This window comes from Stenella coeruleoalba (assembly GCF_951394435.1).
Source record: "Stenella coeruleoalba genome assembly, chromosome: 12".
NCBI lineage: Eukaryota > Metazoa > Chordata > Mammalia > Artiodactyla > Delphinidae > Stenella > Stenella coeruleoalba.
This window is the reverse complement of record NC_137158.1, coordinates 77,200,602-77,227,882: the sequence shown is the minus strand read 5'-3', so window position 1 is coordinate 77,227,882 and position 27,281 is coordinate 77,200,602. Positions and strand designations below refer to the sequence as shown.

At 36.5% G+C, this 27,281-nt stretch overlaps 2 protein-coding genes across 4 annotated transcripts in view; both read left to right on the top strand.

The window, feature by feature from the left end:
- The window catches only part of RGS17 (regulator of G protein signaling 17), an 83,069-nt gene extending 78,863 nt beyond the window's left edge, over positions 1–4,206 (top strand). Inside the window, exon 5 of the mRNA XM_079939134.1 lies at positions 2,740–4,206. Within this exon, the coding sequence (XP_079795260.1) occupies positions 2,740–2,928 (189 nt within the window). The 3' untranslated portion in view covers positions 2,929–4,206. The remainder of the gene's footprint in view (positions 1–2,739) is intronic.
- A 6,709-nt stretch (positions 4,207–10,915) lies between these two features.
- Positions 10,916–25,492, top strand: MTRF1L (mitochondrial translation release factor 1 like). 3 transcript variants are annotated; one of them, XM_079939890.1, is made up of 7 exons: positions 10,916–11,385; positions 13,982–14,061; positions 15,896–16,079; positions 16,547–16,710; positions 18,246–18,363; positions 19,551–19,687; positions 20,444–25,492. In XM_079939890.1, the coding sequence occupies exons 1-7, from the start codon at positions 11,133–11,135 to the stop codon at positions 20,642–20,644; spliced, it is 1,137 nt and encodes a 378-aa protein (XP_079796016.1). In that variant the 5' UTR covers positions 10,916–11,132; the 3' UTR covers positions 20,645–25,492. The 3 variants fall into 3 exon arrangements, with proteins under 3 accessions (XP_079796016.1, XP_079796017.1, XP_079796018.1); XM_079939892.1 differs by having other exon boundaries at positions 11,144–11,276; XM_079939891.1 differs by lacking the exon at positions 20,444–25,492 and having other exon boundaries at positions 19,456–19,681.
- Positions 25,493–27,281: the final 1,789 nt, after the last annotated feature.

The window sequence follows — 27,281 nt, the reverse complement described above, 5'->3', positions numbered from 1 at the left end:
AAACTGCCAGTTAAATGCTGCCAAGTCTCTCAGTGCCCTCTGGTGCCCTGTCCCACAGTAGTAGATCGTTTTTTAACTGTTATTGCTGCACTGCGTCCCTCCCTTCACCCCACCTAAATGGGAGTCTGTGAGGACTAAGAAAAGAATTTCCATTGCCCAAGGATAGCTCTCGTCTTGTGCTACTCAACTTTCTCTTCCCCTAGCATGAGTTCTTTACAGGAAACTCCTCAGTCCTACGCATTGGCCTTACAAGCCATCCAATCATGGGTGAATCCTAGGGTGACAATGGCTCAGGCCCATGCTGGGATCCACCCACACTATCTTGTATTATAGATGTTCCACAATCGAAGCACAAAGATGCTACAAGATGAAACTATAGACTGTTATGCTCATGGGGTTTATCCTTGTTGTTTGACCTCTCTACACTTCTTTTGACAGACAACCTTTTCAAACAAACAACCAGATATTTAGGAAAATATGTTATTTTTCAAAAGGAAATAGCAAATGTGTTTTTGTTACAGATTACTGAATGCTGAATGGTACTACTTTCTGTACTGCATTTCACTACTGTTCTTAATTAGCCAAAAAATTTTTAAATTATTCAATGAAGACTCAACACATTTACTAATTCAAATTATTTTATTTCTCTGTCTTCAGATAACTAATATTATTCCAGCTCCTGATAAACTGTTATCAGTTTATCACATGTTAAATATGTTAATTATATGTGTTAGGGAACATATATGTTAAATAGCATATATTGCATTATGCTATTATTTAAGAAATAAATGACCTCTTTATCACTAATCTAATGTTTCTCTCTCCAAGGAAAGAAAAAGTTCCCAAGTTTGAAAGTAAGAGCACCATTTACAAAAATAATAGAATATGTTTGTTAAGATTCACTTGACCATAACACCACATTTCAGAATAAGATCTATCAGTTTAAACTCCAATGTCAATATTCTCCTTTTGAGTAGAAAAACAAATGATATTTTTAAAGAAAAAGCTTAGATAAAAATGCTGTACTTTTTATTACTTGGTACTTGACGATGACCTCTATGGCAGCAACACAGAGAATAAAATGCAAACGATCCATTTCCAGAACATCTTTTCTTTTTTCTTTAGAATTTAGAGAGAAGAATATATAGTTCAGCCAAGGAACGTTTAATTTTTTCTCTATATAAGTTAGTCTAGCTACACCACAGAAATTGAGTCTGGATCACCATTTCCCGACACATCCTCCCCTAGCAGCCATCCCTGGTGTATATCAAGGAACCCAACGCCACATGGGCTGTTGAGCTCAGGCATCTGGGGACACCAAATGGAATCTGAGTGGCTTCCGTCATTGGGACTGTTTCAGATCCCAGGCTTAGTCCAAACAGTGGGTGGGAAAAGAAGCCGAAACCAAAAAGGCTTTTGCAAAATGCTTGTGACAAAACGTTCAGCTATAAATAGGAAAGGTTTGTATAGACTTGAGTACGTCATGAGACAAATAACTGTGGATCACAATGCCCTAGTCTTTGTTCAACAGTGAGAACTATGGACACCAATCAAGACTCTGAGGTGGTTTGCCTCTTAGAGGGTGTTGCTAACATGTCATTTCAGAGCAGACCTTAGTTCTTTTCCCAGAGTGTGCATCTATTGGTATTTAATTTCCCCCCCTTCCCATTTCAACATGCTCTACCAGTTCCAATCAGATTAGCATTTAGGGAGGAAAAAACCAAAACAAAACAAAAAACAAAACTGAATCACTTGCAGAATCTAATTTCTTTACACTTTTCAAATAACACTGTATGATTAATGGGTACTCTGAATTCCTACTTACATTTCTCCTTTCAGAGATTGAATTTCAAGTAAATATTCTGCTTAATCTTTAGTACAGAGACCTTTGGATGTATTCCTAGGTATGGGCTACAGAGGGTCCTATGTCATGCCAGGTAGATAGAAGAGCTGAAGAGTGTGTGCTGTCGTTCTGCTCTACTCAGCCCTTCCACATTCCTGGTGTCCTCCTTCTGACACGGGAGGACTTGTTGGGATTTGAAACTATCGGGAATCAGCACTTGATATACGTGTTAAGTTTGGACAGAGAACTACTCTCTGCCAGATTTTTACCTTGTTCCATCAAGAGTTACCCCAGCAGTCTCATAATAGGAGGACGTCAATTTGTATTCTGGCCAGGGAATTCTCTAGCACCGCAACAATGAACAGAAATTGTCAAAAAAACTCCTGAGTGAATGCGTAGAAAAGATACATCCAAGTAAGCCAAGATCTCTGAACTAAAATTCTGGTTTAAAAGTTGGTTTTTGTTTGTTTAATTCAACTTTTGAAGGAGAAAAGTATGTAGGGTTATTATGTAACCTTTGAAAACATAACCTCAAGATTTTGGTTTTTTGTTCTTTTTTTGTTTTTGTTTTTGTTTTTTTTTGTGGTATGCGGGCCTCTCACCGTTGTGGCCTCTCCCGTGGCGGAGCACAGGCTCCGGAAGCGCAGGCCCAGCGGCCATGGCTCACGGAACCAGCCGCTCCGCGGCATGTGGGATCTTCCCGGACCCGGGCACGAACCCGCGTCCCCTGCATCGGCAGGTGGACTCTCAACCACTGCGCCACCAGGGAAGCCCCTAACCTCAAGATTTTAGAGTTATTCTGTGAGGTTCCTCTGAAATGTCATGAATCTATACTTACTTAGTTGAGATCTTTTGAAAAAATATTATTTAATGTATCTGCTCTTATTTCTTTTTAGGTCAGCCTCGATTCTCGAGTTAGAGAGGTGATCAACAGAAATCTGTTGGATCCTAATGCTCACATGTATGAAGATGCCCAACTTCAGATATATACCTTAATGCACAGAGATTCTTTCCCAAGGTTTTTGAACTCTCAGATTTATAAGTCATTTGTTGAAAGTACTGCCAGCTCTACTTCTGAATCTTAATTTTTATTTTTAAAAAATCATTTTGGAGGGCTGGGATGAGAAATAAAAGTAGTTAAATAACACCTGAAACTGAGTTCCTGGAGAACTACAGTTTAGCATTCCTCAGGCTACTGTGAAAATACAACCATATGGTCTTTGTCTCCATTTTGTATCAAGGTTATCCATGGTTACGTTTGGAGAAAATACCACCTGAAACAATGAATTGCCAAATTAAGTTTGTTTCATTCAACACGCATTCTACTTGCAAGCAAACTGTATTTGTAGTCCTATGAACAGTCTCCTAGTGTATCCAGAGACTGCATGTGCAAAGTAAAACTGCTTCATTTGCCATGTAGTTGTTGTTAATATTTAAGCCAATGGCATAACTTATATCTGTATTTAAGGACTTTCGTGCAATATGGTCTTATAGAAATAATTGCCAAAAAGTTGGCTGTGGTTTGCATTTTTAAATATCTAAGACAGAAAAAGCCAATTTTTAAATTGTAACTATGATATTCAACATGCTATATACTGTGTTCAGTACACTAATTTTGAAGCCAATATTTCTGTACATGAAAAAAGAGCTATTTATCTCTGTTTGTTGGAAAATCCTAATGGGGAATTCCTCTGGTTGTTCACTGCCAAAACTGTGGCATTTTCATTACGGAAGAGTTTTCTTCATATATGTATATATATGAAGAAAAGAGAAAAAAAAGCACAAAACAATTTGAAGATATTCTATCTCAAAGACAAATCAAAGAGTGATATTGTTTTTAACTGTAATAGAGGAAAATGAATCTATGTATCAGATGTCCAATACTGTAATTAATTTATTAAAGACTGGCTCTCCAGTTCTAAAATGGTTGTGTAAAGTATGTACTTTAGCAAAAAAATAATAATAATAAGCTTGATAACTTAGTTTTGGAATATAAAGAAAGGATTTAATAAAGGAATGCCTATATGTAGCATCATAAAACTTTTGATGAATAGCATCTGTGCTGTGGCATATTTTCCTTGAAAGTGAAATCCAAGAAAAGCTAAGTTTTTAAGCAAGAAAAGTTTTATAGGGGTTCTCTAGAAGACAATTCTCTACTTCAGACCTTAACTGTTTTCACATAGTATCTTAAAAATGACTTATTTAAAAAATGTTAAAACCAAACCATTCTGATCCATAATTGAAAGGCAGTACAGTGCTCAAATCTTTTAGCTGCCGTATTATTTTTTATATGTACTACTAAATCTTTAAGACAAAAAATACTTGCCTGACATTGGCACGTACTTTTGACATTCAAGAAAACAGTATCCTATCTCGCACACACACACAAAAGTCAGTGTCATATTTATATCAAGGTGTTACATTTGAATATTAACATCCCCTGGAGGCTATTTTTTTAATCTTAAACTTAATAAATATTGAGTAACCTAAAATGAAAGTTTTAAACATATTTATATCCACTAAGAATACTGGCCTTATATTAAGGATATTAAAATTATAAGTTTCCTTTGTCATTTTTTTAACTACCTCTCATTTTTTTAATTTATTAAAGTTTTTTTAAAAAAACCAAGTTTGGGGTTTTCTTTTTAACATTTATTTTACTTGAAAGGTTGACATCGTAATTTTCTTTTGCCATAAACTTAAAACATTTCAAGAATTGCTTTTTTAAGTGAATTTGATTTTCTAACTTATACAGAATTCAGGAGATATGATTAAAAGGGCTATTATCTATTCCCTATGCAAATATTTTAACTGTTGCAGTGTTTGACAAAATGGGAGTTAAAAAAAAAAGTTTGCAGAGTAGAAAACAAAACGTTCTGTTTACACTGGCGTTGCTGACTATCCTACTATATTCAGCACTTTTAAATACATTATTTATGAAAATGTAGTTAAAATACAAGATAGAAAATATTTATAATTATTATTTCTTTTAACAAATGCGTGTTTCTGTCTGAAAGTGTTAGTGTGTTAAGACATGCTTTATCCATGTCAATTAGATATTTACTATTTGAACAATAGTTTTCAGTAATATGGTGAAAAAGATAGCTATGAAGATGTTTACAAAATGTCGTATTTTTTTCCTAACGAGTGAAGAAAAAGCTAAAAGAATAATCATCACTTCTATTGTGAAGTTTATTGTTCCTAAATTATCTAATTTTTTTCTTGATTAGAATTGTTATGCTACTATGCTGTATACACACATATGTTGTAATATCATACTTGTTGCTGTGTTTGAGGCACATGACTAGAAAATATGTAATATGCTATGATACACTGCATGCATCAATCTTTTTAAATGTAGACTTTATATTCTTGTTGTTACTATATATGATGGTGACTTGCTAGTCATAAGTTATCTTTATAAGATACTTTGGACTATTAGATGAATTGTCTGTTTGACAATACCTTTAATATTTTACCAAATGTAAAAGATAAGGGCCCTTATGAAGAGTCCTAATCTCTAACTCTGGGCATTTGTAGTATACAGATTTTGAAGCTAGTATATCCTTTTGAAATCTGATTAGGAAGTTGTGTTGAGAATGATTCTAGAGTAGATTTACACATCAGATGTTACGTGAGATTTCCCTGCTAAATTCCTATTTTCAGGGGAGGGGAGTGTTTCTCTTTTAATTTCAAAATGTTTAAAGTTTCCTTGTAAGAGTATGTCTGTGTACTTGCAACTCTACCAATTTTTAAAGTATGGTATAATTCCTTCAGTTTTAATTACAGAGCTATAATAAACAAAAAAAAGCCCTCAACTGGTGTCTATGCTACCATTCCAAGAGCACAATATTTGTTTTGGTAGAGTTTGATTTTTCCTAGTGAGCAAATTCCTCCCTGGGGAAAAATTAGCACTTTAGAAGGTACACTTTATATTTTACATTGCCAAGTTATCTTTGTATACTGTTAGAATCTCCTAATGCACACAGAAAGAGGTTAATGCTCTTTAAATAATGCCTAACTTCAGATGTGTCTATAATGGAAAGAAAAGTAGAGGATATAGATTATATATGAATATGTATACATATATTTATATAAATTGGAGAGGTTTCTTCAGAGATGGATCTTGAACATAGATCACACTAATAATGAATGCATGATGCTTCTTTACTCTGGATAACTCTTATGATGTTACCTAAAGGTAATACAGATGTCCCGACAGTGTTATAGGGCAGCTCTAAGCACAGCAGGTGCACTGGCAAGAGAACAATAGCAAAACACAATTTTGATATCAACACTATGAAGTGCAAAAATCAAGACCATATAATGTGGTCATTTTTTTTCAATTTTAAAATATGTACATAGGATGACCAGTTCTGATATTTGGTCATGGTGCATGGGGTGTTTATTCGTATCCTTTAATGCTGCCTAGATTCTTACTTGTGGAATGAAATGTGTATCATATATTTACCTGATAGTTCGGTTTTGCAAAAAGATTGTAGAAATAAGTAAATAGTATTTATTTATTAGGGGCAAAAAAATACACTTTCATCCCATTAAGCTGATTTAAAATAATACCTGATTCTTATTTTTTGAATTTATCCATTTTTTTCTATACACTTTTAACTTACATTGAAAAAAATGTCATATTGTAATTGTAACAAACTACATTTGCAAAAAATGTAATATACCAGATGTGTTGAGGAAGAAATATACAAGGAAGAAATTTAACATACAATCAGAAAATAGGAAAATAAGCCACCTAAAATTTCTTAGGTCCAAAATGTCTATAGATAGAACCCTGTCAAACTTGAGTTTTGAAAACTTTGCATTAGATACATTGGCAAATTATTTTGAAAAGTGGTAAAGATACTTCCAGAATTTTTTTTTGCCTGTGTATTTATGTTGACAGTTTATGACCTTAATTTTCATAGTTTTCAGACACTTATATTTGCATGCCCTTTTCAGTTTTTAAAAAATTTCTGACCAATATGTTTGTTCTCCTGAGAAAACAATACTCAATCTGCAAAAAGTTTAGTTATTCCTTACTTGCTGCAACTTCAAATATTTACCAATGAAACTGATACCAAAAACTTGCTTCGGATCTTCTCTGCAACACTCTTAGTAGTATCCTTGCAACACACAACAGTGCACAGAGTGATAAGTTTTGTTTCCAGATACCAGGCTTTAATTATAAATTTGGTTTCAAGTTATGTTTCTGTCTCATGTGACTTTGGGCAAATCACTTATCCTCTCTGAGCCTGTTTCTTTTTCTTCAAATGAGGAATATAATAATTTACAGGATGGCCATGGGAATGAAATAAACATGGAAAGAGTGAAGTGTTACATATAATATTACTATTTTATCAAAGTTCTCCAGCTCAATAATAATTCCCATTTTCAAGAATGTATGTATTAAATGCCATTTTAATGCACTTTCCCCCGATTTTTTTCAAACTATACTTTAAAAATCTGATTTAATTATTCATTAAAAAATACAACCAAGCTTATTTTAAGACAGAGGAATATATGAATATGTTATTGCTTTGTTCAATAATGTGATTCAAAAATCACTGTTCTCAGTTCACCAATATCACACTGAAGTTACAAAGAAGTATGTTTCTTTCAATGACACACACACAGATATATTTAGATGTGCATATGCATATGTGTGAGTGCGTGTATAATATTGTAGGTTTAAATCAAAGTTTAAAGAAGAGAAATCATTTGAAAATTTTATTTCCACAGGAAATAAAACATTCCCAAGGATAGGAAGAATATAAATATCAGTTAATTTGCCAAATAAATATGTGGTGGTTAGATGTAAAACTAAACTAAAAGAGATTGGCCTGTAGAAAATATTGACTGGCACGGAACAGAAAGCATTCTTTTTACTATTAAGGTAGTATGATTTTTTAAATAATTTTATCATGAAAATATGAAAATAAAAGAATAAAAGGCAGTTGTATGTTCATAAAAGTTTTCATTAAACCTTTTATCTTAGAACAGTTTTAGATTTACAGAAAAATTCCAAGGATAGTATAGATAGAACCCATATATGACACACCCATGAAACATTTGTCACAATTAATGAAACAATATCAATGCATTATTAAGTCTACACTTTATTTAGATTCCCTTAGCTTTTAACTGTCTTTTTTCTGTTCCAGGATTCAAGATGCCACATTACATTTAGTCATCATGTATCCTCTTAGCTGTGACATTTTCTCAAACTCTTCTTGTTTTTGGTAACCTTGGTAGTATTGAGGAGTACAGGTCTAGTATTTTGTAAGATGGCCCTCAACTGGAATTTGTCTGATCTTTTTCCCACGATTAGACAGGTGTTACCAGTTTTTGGAAGAAAGACGGCAGAAGTGCCATTCATATCACACCATTCAAAGGTACATACCATCATTACGACTTATTATTGTCGATGCTGAACTTCATCACCTGGCTGAGGTAGCGTCTGTTAGGTTTTTCCACTGTAAAGTGATACATTTTTTAAGAGGGTATACTGGACGTAAATTTACTGGACATTTACACTGAGATAAAAATATTCTGAGCAGATTCCTCAGCATTGCTAGAAGGTTCCATTAAATGACTGCTAACCAATACTATGAAGAAAATATAATGAACTGGAAATTGATATGGGAAAGTAAAACTCCAAAATGGTGTTAGCTTGAACATTCACTTAAAGGAGGTGAAAGTTAACTTTTTCCCTTGAACTACCTGTATGATTACCTTAATCCTCTGCATCCCTTGGATAGTGAAGATTTTAGTTTTACTGTCATAAAAGGTAATCGAAATTGATGATGATTTTGCTGAGTACTTTTCTATATTGCCTTCCACTGAACAATGAACACTGAATACTGGAATAATGTAAAAGGCTTGATTTTTTCCCCCTTGCTTTAAACTATCTGTCATAAATACAGTGTATCTTGTATATGATTTTAGGGTGTTTGCTAAATATTAAAAAGTATTTCAATGTGTTTGGTTCTGTAAAATTTATATTGAACGTGTGTGATTTTTTCTACCATGTTCATTGTACTTAATAATCTATATCCATATCTTGGACTTCACCAATATTTATTAGTGGACCATAAAGAAATTTTGAATGCATGAATATAACTTGAGATGCCATGTTAGGTTATTTTGCAATGCCAGAATAACTGTAGGTACTTATAAATTGAATAGATAATCCAGATTATTTTTCCACCAACTTAAGTTGTTTTGGGTTTCTATGCCCCCTTCCTTGAATCTATTTTATTATTTTACCTATGTACAATAACAGACTTCCTGAAAATGCTAGAATTTTCAACATGTAATAGAATTTAAGCATGACCATAATGGAAAAAAATGCAGAAATCTCGAACAGTGTATATTTCTTTGAGTTTACAAAAGTAAAACTAAAGCTGTTTTCATTTGACTATATTGTGGAAACCTATGGATATTATTGTAAAATGCACATGCGTTACACTGACTTTTTAAAAATGTTTTGAATAAAGAATTCACCAATGTATCCTTAGAAAAGTTACTGTTTCCTCATTGGTGTAACACTATAGGAGTAAAGGTGCACTTAATTACGTTGCTTAAATTGCTTACACATCTGAGGGAAAATAATTGCTGGCAGGATTCTTTACATTGTTCTATAAGGTTATCACTTGTTACATTTTTGCACCTTTTATAAATAATAAAGTATACTCTTGAAATAACTCGTTTTGAGAATTCAGCTGAGAGATTTATGTTGAGTTCAAGTAGCTCCCACAATTTCTATGCTTAAACTAATATTCAAAGTTGAGTTTAGACCTGGAAAAAAACTATTCCTAAAAGAGATGCAGACAACCTAATCAGTCCTGTTCTATACTCGGATTAGAATTTTTTAAATTGGGTTTGGATCACTTTTAAAGCAAAACAATTTTATAAAGTAGTGTGGCTTAATACACATTCAAAGTGAAAAAAGATTTGAGTTAGTTGAAGCTTCTAAGTAGCAAAACCTATTTTTGTTCTATATTATTTGGAGAGTCAGCTCATTCTACTTTGCATTTGTATATAGAGAGCAAAGAAACGATGCAAGCTCATTTTATAAGAATTTATACTTAACCTCAACAATTCTGATTAGATGACTTAAGAATGACTTAACCTTGTCGAGGGTTCCCGTATTTTACCATTTTTTTACAAGAATAAGTAAGAAGATTTTGGGTATATTAGGTCTCTGTACAGTTACACCACCACTTAGTAAATCCTGCTCAAACCAGTTAGGTAGTGGGAGTTCCCAGATTGGACGTTCAGCCCTTGCATTCTCAGGCCTGTCTAGATTGTATTATTCCCTCATATACATTCCTCTGGTGGGCTATGAAAAGATCTTTTGAAAAATGCAAAAGCATTATACCAGTAAACTTCAGTATTCCTGGCACTAATCCACTCTCAAGTTTGGGGGTGGAGGTTGGTGGTTTTGTGGGGACGGGGCTAGCGGAGGCGGGGCTCTGAAGGCTTTGCTGGGCTGTGATTAGTTGCAACACGGAACGGTTCAACCACCTTAAAAAGTAGCTGAGTAACAACGAATAAGTGAGAATGGGCATGAGACTCGGTGTGGAAGGAAGCCGTTTTAAAGCAGGTAAATTAAGTGGTAGATAAAGGGCAGGAAAGCAGACTGCTAAATCACTCCGTGGTTGCCTTCGAGTCTACCTGTCACGTCTTTGTTAATACGAACCTTAACCACCGTCGAAAAGAGAAACATGAGCAGGAAAATTGGAAGAGTAAACACACGTACACACTGATAACCATCCTACAATTCGCTCTTGGAGACGACAGACCAGGCTGGCAAGAGAGAGGACATCCGTGCTGTGACCTCAGCCCCTCTAGCGGACAGTAGGCGGCCCCCCGTTACTGTACTTTAAATCCTCACTGAGAGGCTGGCAGACAAATCTCCGACGTCAGAAAATGTAGTGACAACCTATTGCTTTCTCCTTCCGGTCTAACACTCCGCCCCAGCTCGTTCAAGGAGGCGTGTCTGACCTTGCCTTTAGAGGAGGTGCCCGAGGTCTCTCGGACCCTCCCCTATCGCTTCCAGCTCTGCCCCTCAACTTCCGGCCTCCGCAAATAATACGGCGTTTAATAATAATTGGCCGGAAGTTCCCAACCAGGCTTCCGGGAGGCCCTTTTAAACCTGCGCGTGCGCCAGACGGGGCTTGGCTAGGTCTCGCCCCTATTGCCAAGCTGCACAGTGTCGCGAGATTTGCTCCGTCCGGAACTTCCGGCTCTTGTCCGCTTCGGACGTCCGGCTGTAGCTATGCGGTCAAGGTTTCTTCGGAGTGCTTTTCGGTGGGCCCGGCAGGCTGCTGGCACGGCCCGCCGACACGTTAGCTGCGGTAGCCTTCCACTGGAAGAGCTATTCGCCCGCGGCGGACCCCTACGGACCTTCCTCGAGCGCCAGGTAGGGTCTGAAGTCCAGTTGCAGGTCAGGCGGCCTGAGCTGGTGGCAGTGGCCAAGCTTCTGAACGAGAAGGAACAGGAACTGCAGGAGACCGGGCACCTGCTACATGGTAAGGGCCGGGCCTAGGGGAGCGGAATTCAGAGCAGATTCTTGACTCTTCATTTGCCCTTGCCACTAAGCCGCTGCTCAGATGTCCACACACTCTCCGAGTCTGAAGTCTGCTCGGTTGCAACCCTTTTTGATTGCATCAGAGGTCAAGGCATCTGTATGTGAGTTCTGGTCCCATCCTCTCCTTGGGCTCCCTTGACAGTGCTCTGCGCCCTTTTACAAAACTTAAGTTGACCTTTACTGGTTGCGTATTTAATAGCAGGAGATTAGCTCGCCAGACAAATAAGGCACTAGTCCTGTTATGGGCTCGAGAGCAGTGTTTCTAAGTGTGGAACAGGGACCACCCGCAAAAGTGACAGGAGAGGTTCGTGCTAAGTAAACCCAGACTCGGAATCTGAGACCTAGAAACATGCGGTTTTAACAGATTTCCCAAGTGATTCATGTCCATTCGAATCTGGATGGGGCCTATGTTTCTGCATTTGCACAAGCTTCTGGGGATGCTTAGTTGCTGGTCTGTGGCCCACACTTTGGAAAGGCTCTAGAGAGGGTCACAATCTATTGGGGGCAAGAAAGTTAATTATAATACAGATGATAAGTAAAAATATTTATCAATAAAGACCTAGGAGAGCAAGGAGAACTTGTTGGGAAAGACTTGTACAGGGATAAAGGCCCACCCTTAGATGATTTCATAATAATTTAACCTTTATTGATCCTTTGCCATATTCCAGGCTTTGCTTAGCTTCCTTTATCTAACAACTCATACAATTCACGTAATAAATTATGAAGTAGGTTCTATTAGCCTCATTCAACAGAAGAGGAACCTCAGACATAAAGATAAAATTACTCAGCTCGGGTGACACCGTTTGTAAGGAATGGAGCTTGGATAGGACTGACCCCAAATCTCATGCTCGTAATCACTGAACTCTGTGTTAACCAAGAAAGGGGAGGTTGGAACCATTTTGTAAGGGGGCTCAAGTACTAACCTACAAAGTTTGATTTCATCCTGTTGGCAGAAGCCAGCCAGCAGAAGCTTTCAGATTGGGAGTGAATGATAGGAATAGCTTTCTTGCTTAGGAATCTTGATTCATGGCAGTTTGGAAGCAGCCTGGAATAGGACTGAAGATGCCATGGAAAATGGGAGACTAATGCAATTGTATAGTTAAGACATAGTATCCTTTGGGAAAAAATTAAATTGGTTTCATTCCTTAAGCCAAGCTTAAAGTCCAAGTAGCAGCCACAAAGCCTTAATATTAAAAAATACATTTTTATATTGATTACATGTTGAAATTGGTAGTGTTTTGGGTATACTGCATTAAATAAAATGTAGTATTTAAATTAGATTACTTCTACACTTTAGTTCCAATCTCCTTAGCCTTACCAGAACACTGCATTTCAGAGCTGAAAGGCCCCTTAGAGATCATCCAGCTCAGATCTTTCATTTTATTCTTGAGATTACTGAGACTCAGAAGTTAGGTGTGTTGCCCTAAGAGAACCTTGGTGGTTGAACTAGGGCTAGAATTCATTTTTCCTTTTTCTAATTAAGCACATTTTACATTTCACCAAATTCTTGCCAAAATAATTCCCTGCCATTCCACCAACACTCCCTATATTCGCCTATCTCAGTTTTGCTGTTTTCATTCTCTCTCCTTAATTCTTTCCTTTTTCTGCCCATCCCCAAAACAAAAAATCTTTCGGCATGCTGTTATTTTAGTATTTAATCACTTAATGTTTTAGGTTATTTTTTGTGAGTTTTTCTCCCCTAGAATAATATAAAGAAAGTAAAATGATCTAAAATCCTGCCTTGAGGGCAGGTCTTAACATATTATCCCCAGCTCCCAGCATATTGGCTGTTAATACATGAATAAACATTCCAGCTGATAGAGTTTGTTCTTTCAACAGAAACAGAAAATTGTAATAGCTAAGAAAATTTCCGCCTGTCTCCTTTCTATAGGCTGCATGTGGTCCATAGGATAGAGGAACGAGGAGGTATATTTTGTACAGTAAAAATGAAAACTGAAAGATGAAATAAGAATTAGGTAAAGCCTGAGAGAGAAGACTGCTTCATGTAAATATTCTGTCAGTATTAGGCTGGGTCTAAATGTTTATTTAGGTGGACACTTTTATATTAATGAAGCATTTACTAGTAAGACAAATAACTTCCTACTTTTTAACTCAGTTTTGGTCTAACTGGTGGTACCTTCTCTTCCCCTTCCGGCCTTTCTAACTAGCTCAGTGTATTCATTTGTTATTGTAGAGTCTGAGTTGGAAAACTAAAAGCATATTTGTTAATATGAATGTTTTGGGGAGGCAGAATTATAGCAAAGCTTTGTAGCTTCTTTATATTTTTCTATAGAGATTCTTTTTATTTTGAACATATACTTCTGTCATCAGGAAAAACTTAAAAAAAAAATTTTTTTTAACTACATGCTTTTGAAAACTAATGCATAATATGCTTTAAATTAATAACAGTTATTAAAAGGACAGGATAATTATTATTTTTCCCTTAAGCTACAATAACAATAAAACTATTACCTTGAATTCTGTTAGCAATTTAATACTAATTAAGGAAAACTTAACCTGCTGCCTTTTTTTCTTAGATGAAAATGAAGACTTAAGGAAACTTGCAGAGAGTGAAATAACTTCATGTCAGAAAGAAATAGCTCAATTGAAGCATCAGGTATGGTATTTGTGCAAGGAATAAAGCATCCGTGCATGCTATTACTTCTAATGTATTTTATTAGAAGTTTATAAAAGCAAGTCAAGAACTAAGCAGCTTGCTAGTATTTATAATTATAAACTAGTTTTTAAAGAAGGAAAAAGCATACTCCCCATGGCCCTGTTTTTTTATCATACTAAAAGGATTGTATTGATAGAACTCTGAAAGAAAGATGACTGTCACACTAATAGGATTTGCCAGAAAGGCAGTGAAATGTTGGTAGTATAGTTTCCATCTTTTGTTTTTTGAAGCGAGGTGAGGATGGGGATGGACGATGAGAAGAAGAGGTTATGGAGCGATGGTAGGAGGAAACAGGAACATTTCTTTATCTTTGTGTCTCTGACACTATTACAGTGCCAGCCTAGAATAGGCCCTTAGAATTTTTAAAATGGAATTGCATTGCTTTGGCTTTATATCTAGGAGAACTGCAGAATATATGGAGTTAGACGAAGGATCATGAAATTAGATCCACTTTTCATTAATTCTGTAAAGCATAGCTTAAAGGTTTACAGCAGATATATCTGGAAATATAAGTGAAAGAACATGATAAGGTGAGGAAGGATCCTGGAAAGGAGGCGCTTAATTTAGAGATTCCCTTTATCCAAGTGTAGAACTTACCAAAAATTAATGTCCCCACCACCAGTCTAGAAAAGTTCCACTATAGAGTGAAAGGTTTCATGTAGCTTGCCTTCTACCCATTTTCTAAATTTTTTGTGACGTAGAAGGACATACGTATTAATGGTTTCTGTTCATTGGCTAGTAATTAACAGATGTAAACTCTATCATGTTAGTTTAAGATTTGAGTGGTCACATTCTATTGGCACAGGCCAGAGAGATGGAAAAGTAGGAAAGCAAGTATAGCTCCTGACCAACACAAAGTGATACTTCAGAACTCGGGTAGCCTTGGGTTCAAATTCTGGCTCTTCCGCTTTCTAGCTGTAGGATACTGGGCAACTAGAGTTAAACTTCGTTTTCACTTCTTAAGGTGGAGCTGTTAATAGAACCGGCCCGGATGTTTTAAGAATTAAAGTACGTAGAGTGCTTAGCAGAGTGCCTGTCAATATTAAAGAACCAATACATGTTGGCAGCTTTTTTTCTTAATTCACCTCATCTAAGAAGTCTTTTTTCTGTATCTCCTTAATAAGTACATACTGCAGTGTGAAACACAGAATTGTAATGAAAGGAAGACTGATTTAGGCACGAGGGTCTGAGTTCTTGTGCCTGTTTGGGCAGTAACTAACGCGTGGCTCTTTAACGAGTCATCTCACTTCTATTCTCATTTTCTTTTACTTGTAAAATGAGGGAATTGGACCAGATCTTCTCTAAAGGCCTCTCCAGTTCCAAAATGGCAAGTTTCTCTTCCATGTTGAAGAAGCTTCGAAAAAAATGCAAATGCAATTTGAGTGTTTTTTTCCTGCCATACTAGGCTATAAATTTCCAGGGACAGAGCTAGAATCTTTTTGTATGCTGTACACAATATAGTGTACTACTCACAGCAAGCACTGAATTATTAACTGAGTAGAGAACAGATATGTATACATGAACACCTGAAAATAGAAACACCTGTAAGTGTCAAATGAACATATATAGCATTTATAATGTAGTTATAACATTAATATTTTTGGAAATTATGCATTATATGGTTCTAATTGGCAAGATAACTGAACAGTAATCAGCAATATTAAATTATTTGCTTAGGGAAACTTTAAATTAAATATTTAAAATCCTACATCTAATCATTGAGGGTTTTTTTTAAGTCTTAATTATAGGAGGGGTGATATTTTTGTATTTGCAGATTATCTTACTTTTGGTTCCCTCAGAAGAAACGGATGAAAGTGATTTGATCCTGGAGGTAACTGCAGGAGTTGGGGGTCAGGAGGCAATGTTGTTTACCTCAGAGATATTTGATATGTATCAGCAGTATGCTGCATTTAAAGGATGGCATTTTGAAACCCTGGAATATTTTCCAAGTGAAATAGGTCAGTAAACTGTTTTGAAAAAGTATAGATTTAATTTATCTATCTACATATATTTTAGGAAAGGGTTGGAAAGTTCATGACTAGGCTTTATAATTTATAAGGATGCTTAAGTAGTTTTATGCTTATCATTTACTTAATAATTTTGAATGCAAATATATCAAGTTTGAAATGGCCTATAAAACATTAGTCATTCAGTACTAACCACTGAATGACTAATAGTCTTTTAAAAGTGGTCCTTTAGAGGTGTTATGAACAGTTAACACCATAAATGCTTTATGTTTAATAATTATATGAAATAAAGATATTAAGTGAATATCATAGACTTGTTAAAGGTTTTCAGTATGTTTTATAATCAATATGCTTATTATGTAGCTCTTTTAAATATATTTCAAGATGGTAGAAGTGATGGTCAGTTGTTATAAGTGGTAGGAAAAATAAAATAATTCCCTTTTCCCAATGTTTTCAAGGTGGCCTTAGACATGCATCTGCCAGCATTGGGGGTTCAGAAGCCTACAAGCACATGAAATTTGAAGGAGGTGTGCACAGAGTACAGAGAGTGCCCAAGACAGAGAAGCAAGGCCGCATCCACACCAGCACCATGACTGTGGCGATCTTACCCCAACCCACTGAGGTGAGGCACCACAGGCCCCTCTCCTTAGAATCCTGGGACCAGCACAGTGCCTCCCCCAGAGTAACACTCACTTTACTGAATTGAGTGTCTCTTTTGCATCATGTATGTTGAGTTGTTTTTACAAATACATTCTCACAGTCCAAAAAGTATGATTTTAACAGTAAATGGTAAGAATTAAGGATATATAAGTGATCTAATCTTACATTGCCTATTTATTATTTTTTCTCCACCACTAAGCTTCAAGTAGCTATTTTGAGACCATGTACAGGAGAAACGATATTAAATAGAGCTCGAGAGTGATTACCTTTATAAAGACTTTTGCTTTGTGTGACTTGTTCCCAGAACATTAACAGCGAGAATCCTGTTTTGACAAAGGATAACTATTACTTAACAAAATTGCTGCTTTATAACCCAATCATATTAAAATGGAAATATATTGCTACAGTGTTCATAATGAGTATACTTTATTTTCACAGATAAATTCTCAGACTGTATAATATTTTTAAGGTAGCTTAGTTGGGAAGTTCTATTTTGCTTATATCCCTTCTGCTGAAAAGTGATAGGAAATATATGACTTGTTTTTCAGAATGGAGTATGAATGATTTGAGAAGGAAGTTTGAGTGTTTCTCTCTAATAGGGTTAATGGAGTTCCTTTCTTCATGTCTAAGTTTTATGTGAAGCCTAGATGAGCAACAGAACAGTTAAGGGAGAGAGTGAAAGGGGATAGATGGGAGGAGCCACGCCTAGATATAGTCACTTTGGCTTAAGCATCTTGGAGATGTAAGGAGTTTTCAGAAAAAGATGGAGACTGAAGACTGAGGTCCATATGTCATCTCATTTCATTCTTCCAGCAACGGTAAGAAGGAGCCACCCAGGGAGACATGGAGGGCCTGTGAATGATAGGATTCCTGCTCCTGGGGTTGAGGACATCTCACAGACTGGGCTGTAATGGTTCATGAAAGAGCTTTTTAAATACAGTGCTTTGGATGGTGACTCGCAGGACAGGGCATTATCCTGATGTCAGACCCCAGTGTATTTATGAATTGAGTCTACACCCTTGACTTCTTGGCCTTTAACATTTCCGTTTGTCTCTCCTCTGCCTCTAAATATGTTTAAATCCTCCTTTATTTAAAATTAAACAAAATAAAACCTTCCTATAGTTCTTAAGCTCGTGTCATTTTTTTTCCCCTTCTGCTAAAGTCAAATCATTTAGCTATTATATTCACATTTCTATTACTCACATTTCTGAGTTCTGCTCTTGGTAAAAAGAGGGTAATTACAGAGAAGTCCAGTTTTTGAGGATGAGGGAGGGTTTGTTTTTCTTTTACCTTATGTTTTGATAATGTGCTCTTCCAATAAGAAAAGTTTAAAAAATGGTATCCTTCCAACTACTTTCTGTTCCTAAAATTAAACCTTCTAAATCTTATATAAATTCTATACATGACATGTATTTATATTTATAAATAGATAGTTCTTCCCTTTGAACAGATCATACATGTAATTTTTTTAAATCCCAACTTTTCTCTTACATATAGATTAATCTGGTGATTAATCCTAAAGATTTGAGGATTGATACTAAGCGAGCCAGCGGAGCTGGGGGGCAGCACGTAAATACCACAGACAGTGCTGTCCGGATAGTTCATCTCCCGACAGGTATGTACTTATTTCTTCAACATAAAACAATGAAGAAAGAAATCGAATTTTGAATTACTTGATTAATTTTCCACTGACACAGGTCGTCAGTTATCAGAGGAATACAGTTGTTATTTAATACTTGATTTATCTTGAATCCTTAGCTGAAACTCTGCAGGATAATTACAAAGCCAGAAAGAGGGAGGGATCTAAGCCCAGGTAATTTCCATGTTAGTGACTATATCATTAATTTAAAAAAATCCTCACAATGACGTAATATCATGGGTTCTTCTTTATCAAAAAATGGTCTAAATCACTAGTTCTTACCCTTTTTTGGAGGGAGGAGGAGATGGATTCCTTTGAGAAAATGAAAGCTTGGACCTGCTACCCAGAAAAACATGCTTATATGCAAAGTTTTGCAGGTAATTTCAGGGGCTTCTTTCCATTAAGTCCATCTGCAGACATCTAGGGGTTCTGTCTTAATTCTGGACAGTAAGGCAATGGAGCTATAACTCAATATTCCTTAAGACTTCAAAATACTATTAGTGTACAATACACTATTATTAAACGTGTTTTTACTGTTGATTTACATGTGAGAAAGAGCATATGGTTAACAGACCTCCGTTGTCTAGAAAGAATACAAGAGCCGCCGACTGTAAATGATCTCAGTCATAATTCCTGTTGACTGAGAGTGGCTGATGGGAGTGCTGGGCTCATTTTCTTCTTTTTTAATATGAGGAAATCCTCACGTTAAACTTGAAGATGATGTCTTATGTAATACATATTATATAAACAGGAATAGGAAAAAAAGTGGATGGAAAGACTCAAAAATATTAATAGTGACTAACTCTGGTAATAAGATTAACTTTTATAATTCAGTTTGTATAATGAGTAGTTATTACTTTAAAAAAAAATTATGGTGACTAGCTGAAAGTACCAGAAAATAATCCATTTTAAATGACTAATGCTTATTGTTTAGTATGTATGCCTTCAATATGGAAATACTTTGAGCTATAACTCAAATTTTCAGTTTTCCGATAACTGTAAAAGTTACTTGTTAAGTTTACAGTCTTCCTTTTTTATATTAGAGTCCTATTTTTTCCCTTTATAAAGGAAGAAGAAAAAGAATGAGAAGAAAAAGGAGTATTCCTTGATAATAAATGAAGATTTCTCTATTAAAACTCTTTAATTCTCATAACACTATTCAGGTGTTGTTTCCGAATGCCAACAAGAGAGATCTCAACTGAAAAATAGAGAGATGGCTATGAAAAAGTTACGTGCAAAACTATACAGCCTGCGTGTAGAAGAAGAAACAAGTAAACGATACAATGCTAGAAAGATTCAGGTAAAACTGAAATCTTACAAATGCTTCTAAAGGATAAAAATATTTTTAGATAAACAAGGTTTTGTATGTGTTAAAATCATTTCAATGTATTTGTCGAAATTAGAGTATAATTCAAGTAGCTCAACCAAGGGCTGTACTTGTTTTATAGCAATCTTACACCTCTGCCCTGTTTTTTATATTCAGAGGTGTCTTTCTCATTCACCAAAGTTATTTTAAAAAGGTATATGGAATTCCCATTCATTTTGAATCCTTTGAAAATTATGGAAGAAAGTTGCAAAGCAAACTGAACTTACTTCCTGTTTGACATTTGACTTTATGTTAACTCCTTAGTATAACTTTGTCATCACTGATGACAACCAGATTAGTTCGCAGAGGTTGTATGTGTTCAGCTATAGCATCTGAATATCAGCTGTGCGCCAGGCTGTGTGTGTGCACCGTCACTGTGCAGTAGGTATTGTCTGTATTTTACAAACGGGGAAAACTATAGAGTTGAAGTAAATTACCTGAAGTCTTAAAGTATTAAATGGCAGAGAGAGGATTCAAAATTCAAGTACTAATCTGTCTGACTTTAAAGCCTATATTCTTTTCTCTCTATCAAGTTCCCATGTTACTTGAGGATTCAGAATGTTTAAAACTTGCTTCTTAACATTGTTGTAAATTATAAACCAAGAGCTTAATCTCCAGGTAAGTTAAATTTGTAGGTTTAGTTGCCCTGAATTTAACTGTATTTCATGTCTCTTTTCTTTTAATATATAGATTGGCACTAAAGGAAGGTCAGAGAAAATAAGAACATACAATTTTCCACAGAACCGGGTCACAGATCACAGAATAAACCAGTCACTTCATGATCTTGAAGCTTTTATGCAAGGAGAGGACCTACTGGATGAACTTGTACAGTCATTGAAGGATTATGCTAATTATGAATCTTTGGTAGAAATTATTTCCAACAAAGTTTAAGTTGACTTGTTATTAAAGACTTGTATAGCTTATGAAAATTCTATTATAGCAAGTCACATTGTGTACATACCAGTATTCTCTTGAAACACATGAGTTAACACAATTGGGAGTAACATGTTTTTAATACATAGGTAATTTATATGAATCGTCTCTCAATTTATCAGTAAAAAGTATTACAATATAGTCATGACTCTGGTTGTACATTTTGAACTCTTACAAGAAAGGAAAACAGTCCTTTGTTTTATGTAAAATATTAAACGAATGATCAGAAATTTGGTTTAACTCTTAAGGAAAACTTCAAACATAAAACAGTAGAAATATGACAGTAATTATTGTTATTAGTCAAGGTTCTAGTCAGGAGACAGAAACCATACCTTTAATTTGAACAGGGATAATTTTGATATAAAAAATTAACCAACGATGGGATTAGCTATTAGGAGATAAAAGGTTACTACTCTAGGACTGAGAGAGAATACCCAAGGAAAGAATACCCTTGGAAAGGGCTTCCCTTCCCTCCAGGTAGAGAGTCAGGCCTGTTGGGAGAGTAACGCTGACTAGAAGCCTAGGCACCCTGTGGCCCAGCCAACTTGACACATAAAATTAACCATCAGTGTCCCAAGAGCACCCCTGGCAGCTGTGCATAGAGACAGAAACAAAAGAAGCCCCTTCCTCGTGCACTGTCTGTCCACCTACCCTACTGACAAAGCTTAACATGGTACCAGCCGGCAAAGGAGAAATGTTTATAGGTCCAGCTCCAATATCACAAAGTAAGGCAATAAATCGGTAACTGGCACAACCATACTCATTGCTTAGTTTCAGTAATTGAAGTTATAAATATGTTACACTTCACCCTTAAATATTTCAGCTTGTATGTAAAAAAAAAATGACACTGTTCTACTTAATCATATACTATCATCACACCTAACAAAATTCACAGTAATTCCCTAACATCTTCAAACACCCAATTCAAGTTTTCCCCAGTTCTCCCCGAAATGTTTTAACTGGCTTCTTCAAACCAGGATCCAATTAAGAATCACAGATGGGAATACGTGATTATATTGCTTAAATTTCCCTTATTCTAGAACAGCCCTGCCAAACGCCGCCCCCTTTTTTTCATGACACTGCACTGAATTTTCACTTGAGAAGGCGAGACTATTATGGGTCACGTCATTTGTTCCTCAAGTCACAGTAGTTCCTGCAAACTGGAAGTTAAGAGCTTAAGACTAGGTTAGTTTTGCATAGTCCTTCCCTTTCCTGTGACTTGGCATTTTTGTCATTAAAATATACAGTTAAGTAAGCCAGCCTGAATGCTCTGATATGCTAAAATGTATTAGATTCGCTAAAAAATGACTTCACCCTTGTGAAATAAGAATTTGTTGAAAGTGAGCTTAAAGCTAAATCAGTATAGTCTTTTTTTCTATCATAACATTTAAAAAGTTGTTCTTTTTTCCCTGGCAATCCTGGTTATGATTAGCTTTTTTCTGATAAGCCTGACTTCAGAGAATTGAGCCTGAGAGGGAAGGCGAGCACAAGAATGTCTGCCTGAAGCTGTACAGCTGGTAAAAGACTTCTTGGTGTTGAGAGCAACAGCAAATAAAGTAGTGTGCTTGAGAAATAGACCCCCCCCCCCATGGTTCTCCCATGGTGTGTGCTTCACTGCAAAAAGCAGTCATAAATTCAAGCTGTTTAACTACAGAAAAGGAAAAGAAACAGGACATGTCAGTTACCCCATAAAAAAAGTGAGAAAAGCTAGAAATGCTGGCTCGAGAATATTTTGAAAACATGAGGTAAACGAAGAACTACAATTATGAAGAGCTCTACCTAGTGGATGATGAATAAATGTCAAATTTATGGTAGTTACAACAAGGTGGGATTTCGAGAGAAAAAAAGTGATTTCACTATTAAGGTTATATGATTGAAATGTTAAAGTATTAGGAGACATTTAGTTAACTCTCAAAACTGCACATTTTTTCATGTGTTTGAGTCAACAGTATTAATTTTTATAAACGTACTACATAAATTCAAAACTACATTATTGTCAGGCAGTTGTTTCCTCTTTAAGTCAACATTTATTAGCCAAATTCCCTTTAAAGCCCCAGCATGTGCTAAATTTCAGAGTAACTTTATATTGATAATTTCTCACCTTATTGCTCTAAAAGGGAGGTGTAGAAAAACCATTAAAGACAGTTAAGAATTTAAGCTGGCCAAAGGTTATCAGATACATCAGAGAATTTTAATTTGAAGAGTATCCCTCTACCCTGTAATGTTCTGCTCAGGAAAGCCATTCTGTTCTGCCTTCACAGGAACAGCTGATGAATGCCCCTCTTAGTGACCTAAGCAACTCAAGAATACAGCAAGACGCGTTCATTCAGCAGTCATCATCACTGAGCACAAGGCCCAATGCAAGCCTGTGTCTCCCAGATTTACCACTTTCCCCTTGGGTCTTTTGGTTTCCTTTTTGAATGAAAGGGACACAGCTACAGGTTATTAAATATTACAGTATACTGTTATTCAATTTCTCTTTACCTCCTCTAACGTAATAATTAGAAAAGTTGCACTGAGATTATGAAAGGTCTCGAATGTTGTATTTCATTCTGTGAACAAGGGAGAGCCAAAAGTCTACTCATTCTGTCCCCATCCCTCTCCAGTCCCTCCCTCTCTGCACCACAGGAAAAGAAAGTGTGAGAGCTGTACTAATGAAGGTGGGAAAGAACCTTCCGTGAATTTTCAAACTTCCTGCCCATTAGAACATCACAGTTGGTTAGAAAAAAATTATCATAATACTTTGGTAGTGTTAACAATATAACTTTAAGATATGTATCACCATGTGCCTTATGAACACCTGTGGAGTAATTGACAAATTCTGGTCTGTGAACTGACATTGGCTTACACTTCACTAATCTAAATTAGTTATTCCTGTATGATCAAATGTAATTTTTGGAACCCAGGAAAAGGTAAGAATAGAGCAACAATTTTGGCGTGAAGCTTACTAGAACCCTTCGTCTAACATTTTAAGGGCCTTAGAACTTTGTAGCTGTTTGCACAAACTATGCATCTACACAGCTACCTGAATTATAAAGCACCCAATGTCGCTCCCACCTGCCTTTGCCTTCCCTGCCCTCTCTTCCTAAAACACATAATTACCTCCACAGACTTCAAGGTCCAACCCAAAGGGAACTTTTGCACCTATGCAGTCAACTGCTCTTCATTAGTATTCCACAGCCCTTTACACAACAGTATGAAAACACTTATGGCAAGGCAGTAAACTCACTGGGTTACTCCTGTCTCAGGTTTGTGTGCGTAAGAAGGAAAAGGGAAAGGGTGGTCAGGAAATGGAATGTATTATTAACCCTTTCACATCATTTCATTAGTGGACAAAACTGTTTTCTTCATTCTTGTCTCTTCAACACCTAACTTCATGGCACTAAAAAGATGTCTAAAAGGCAGATCTAAAATTATTTGTCTAGAAATCTGGTGTATTGTTCAGGAAGAACCAAAACTGAACTTCATTTCAAAACGGCCTACAACATCAGATAATCAAAACTCAGTCAGCCAGAATGGAAATTTTAAAGACGTATAAATAAAAAATCACTATGTCTAAAATGAAACGTCATATTCCTCTATAACCCGTTTCTCGTTGTGTGATCTCAGTTTCTTTCACGGCACTACCATTCTCCCTCTCTCAAAATTAAATTGTAGTCATCTTCGATTCCTCTTCCTTATATGCAGTTTACTCTAATGCCTACTCTCCTAAATACCCTAAACTTCACTGATTCCGTTATCACCACTATGGTCCACAATTGCTTCTCCCGGACTACTTTAATAGTCCCCTGCATCCTAACTCTAATTCAGGTCACACATACATAACTGCCAGATTCATCTTCCTAAAATGCAAGGCTCTGATCTTGTCACCCTTCTACTCAACAACTTAATAGGTTCCCACTGCCTCCCAAACAAAACTCCAACTCTGAAGTATGCACGCAGCACATCCGTATCCCTACCCAGCATCCTTTCATATTAGCCCACTTTACACACCACCCCTTTATGTCACATCAAATTAATTTTTCTTGATAAACCCTCCTGCACTTAAGCTTGCCCCCATTTCGTTCCTATGCCAGGGAAGGCCACTCTCCTCCCCATTCCCTTAAAAGACATCCCCAACAGCAAAGGTTCACGTCTAGAGGCAACCTCACTCCCCAGGGGATACGTCTCTATGTTTGGAGACAGTTATCACAATTTGGGGTGGGGGGCAGGGGGAATTAGAGGTTAAGGCTGCTGCTACACACCCTACAATGCACAGCATAGCCTCCACAGCAAAGAATTCTCTGGCCCAAAATGTCAGTAGTGCTGAGGTGGAGAAACCCTGTCCTACAGAGTAATCTCATCCTGGCATACAGCAGTAACTCCGCTGTTCTATAAAAATTCCCACAGTAACTAGACATATTTGACTCATCCAGTGTCCACAGCTGTATTTTGTACACCTTATCTCCTTCCCCCTGTACTCATGATGCTTTTTATTCAAAGATTATTTACTAAGCATCTACGTCTATTAGGTGGCTGGCCCAGATAGGAAGCAAAGGGGCAGGTACCACATCCCAATTATTTCCAGACATTTCCAGGATGTCTTGCATGCTGTAGATCTGCAATAAGGATTTGGTGAGAATAAGGGCAATTCTCTCTGCGCTTCATTTTGCACCTAAAAACTCAACAATTCTGATTGATACTGATTTGTAGAAAAAAAGAGGTACATATATCTTGACATCCAGTAAAATTCAGAATATCCCTTTCTAAATTTCTCACTAAAAATGAAACTAACAGGTGCTCATGAACCTACTGAAAAAGTTAAAGTTAACTCTCAGTTAAGAATAATATTTCAACATAATTAAAGCTCTAATAGTTAAAATCAATATTAAGTAACTTAATAAGCCTAAAGAAAAAGACTCTAACAAACTATTCCAGCATGCAATAAAACATGCTTCACTCTTTATATTACCTTATATTACGATAGTAATTTTAGTTTTTCCAATATGTTAGCCTTTTTCTGAAAATAAATTTTAAAAATAACTGCTGGAGCATACCTTTTAAGCTGTGGTTAAGATTCAAAGGTTGTAGTCCAGGTGCTCAATTAATTTAATGAGAACCCCCCTCCCCTCAAATTTCACATATTTGCATCTAAAAATAAAAAAGGTGAATAAAGATGATCTCTGAGGTCAAATGGGAAAGTAATATGAAAACGTACTTATACGCAATCAAGCCTCCCACAAGTACTATTACTCCTCAGTATAACACAGAGGAAAGAGGCAAGTACGTGGACTTATCCTAAGACTGGTGGTTCTGTGGGAATGAACTTACACTTTTAAGCACAATCAGAAAATGAAAACCCTAAGGTTATTGGGAGAATTAAAGGCTAATTTTACAAAGTGCCTAGTAGATAAAAAAGCTACCATCGCTTTAATATTCATTCAACAAATCACTCCCTTGCTAACATTCCTCCAACAGTTAACCAAGTCCTACAGGATCTGGCTTCTACCTATCTGACCTCACCTCCTACAGTCTTTTGCTCTGTAGGCTCTAGACTTCCTTCTAGCCCTGGAAGAAGCTATGCGCCTTCAGTCTCTTTCCTCTGCTTACTATGCAGATCTCTGCATTGCCAGCTGAACATTCGGACCTTGGTCCAAAGCCTCAGAAACCTTCCTGGCCACCCAAAGTCCTTAACCCTGCCCCTACTGCCCATTCTCTACCCCCTTATGTTGTTTTATATTCCTCTTTCATTCAATGAAATTGTTAATTGCGAACTTCTTTCCCATTAGAAAGTAAACTCCCTGAAGAACAGGACTTTTTGTCTTTTCAACCCTATGTCTGCAGGACCTAGCACCAGGGCCAGGTAAGAGACATGACTCAGGTGCAGAAATTTAAGGGGATGCCAAAAATTTCAGCAACCCAGAAAAATACTAATTTAATGCAACATTCTGAAAAATAAAAATTAACTCAAAAAAACATGAACTATCGAAAATTTTACCTAAAGACAGGATCCACTCAGCACTTGTATGATTCATCCTGATCCCGGCCCTGCTTCACGCAGGACTTGACCACAATTTGAGCGCTTTACCACAAGCCAACTATTAACTCTCCCCGAGGCTGCAGAAAAGCAAAAGAAAGAGGGAAAACTGCCAAAGACAGGGATTCGGACTCTGGGGAGCTCACCTCCTGTAGCGTCACTGTGTTGTGACCAAAAGCTGGGTCGGGGGACTGCAACGTCACCACTTAAAGCACACATTCAGAGAGTGAAAAGTTCAGCATGACAAATTATACGGTACAACTTGTCATAGAAGACTTAACAATTAATACTTCCTCCGTTTCCTCCATCACTAGAAAATCAGGCCAGGAGCCTTCGGTCCCAGGGTGTGGAAATGGGAACTCCCAGGGCAAGATGACTGATTGATTCATTCATTCTAGAGCAAGGACTACTGTGTGCGAGTACAGTAGATTTAATAAACTAAACGTCCGTAACAAAGCAGTGGTGGCTGGGGAACAGTGGTTGAAAATAAAAACACGCTTACAAGAAGAAGTGACTGTCCCAGCCTCAGCCCCTCCAGAAGGCTCCTGGGAGATGCGGGCCCAGGTCTCCCCGCACCAC

Excerpts from the sequence above, each read along its gene's own strand:
- MTRF1L (XM_079939890.1), top strand. The coding sequence starts at position 11,133 with ATGCGGTCAAGGTTTCTTCGGAGTGCTTTTCGGTGGGCCCGGCAGGCT. Across the intron at positions 14,062-15,895 it reads TAGCTCAATTGAAGCATCAG|ATTATCTTACTTTTGGTTCC; the intron begins GTATGGTATTTG and ends TTGTATTTGCAG. Across the intron at positions 16,080-16,546 it reads ATATTTTCCAAGTGAAATAG|GTGGCCTTAGACATGCATCT; the intron begins GTCAGTAAACTG and ends AATGTTTTCAAG.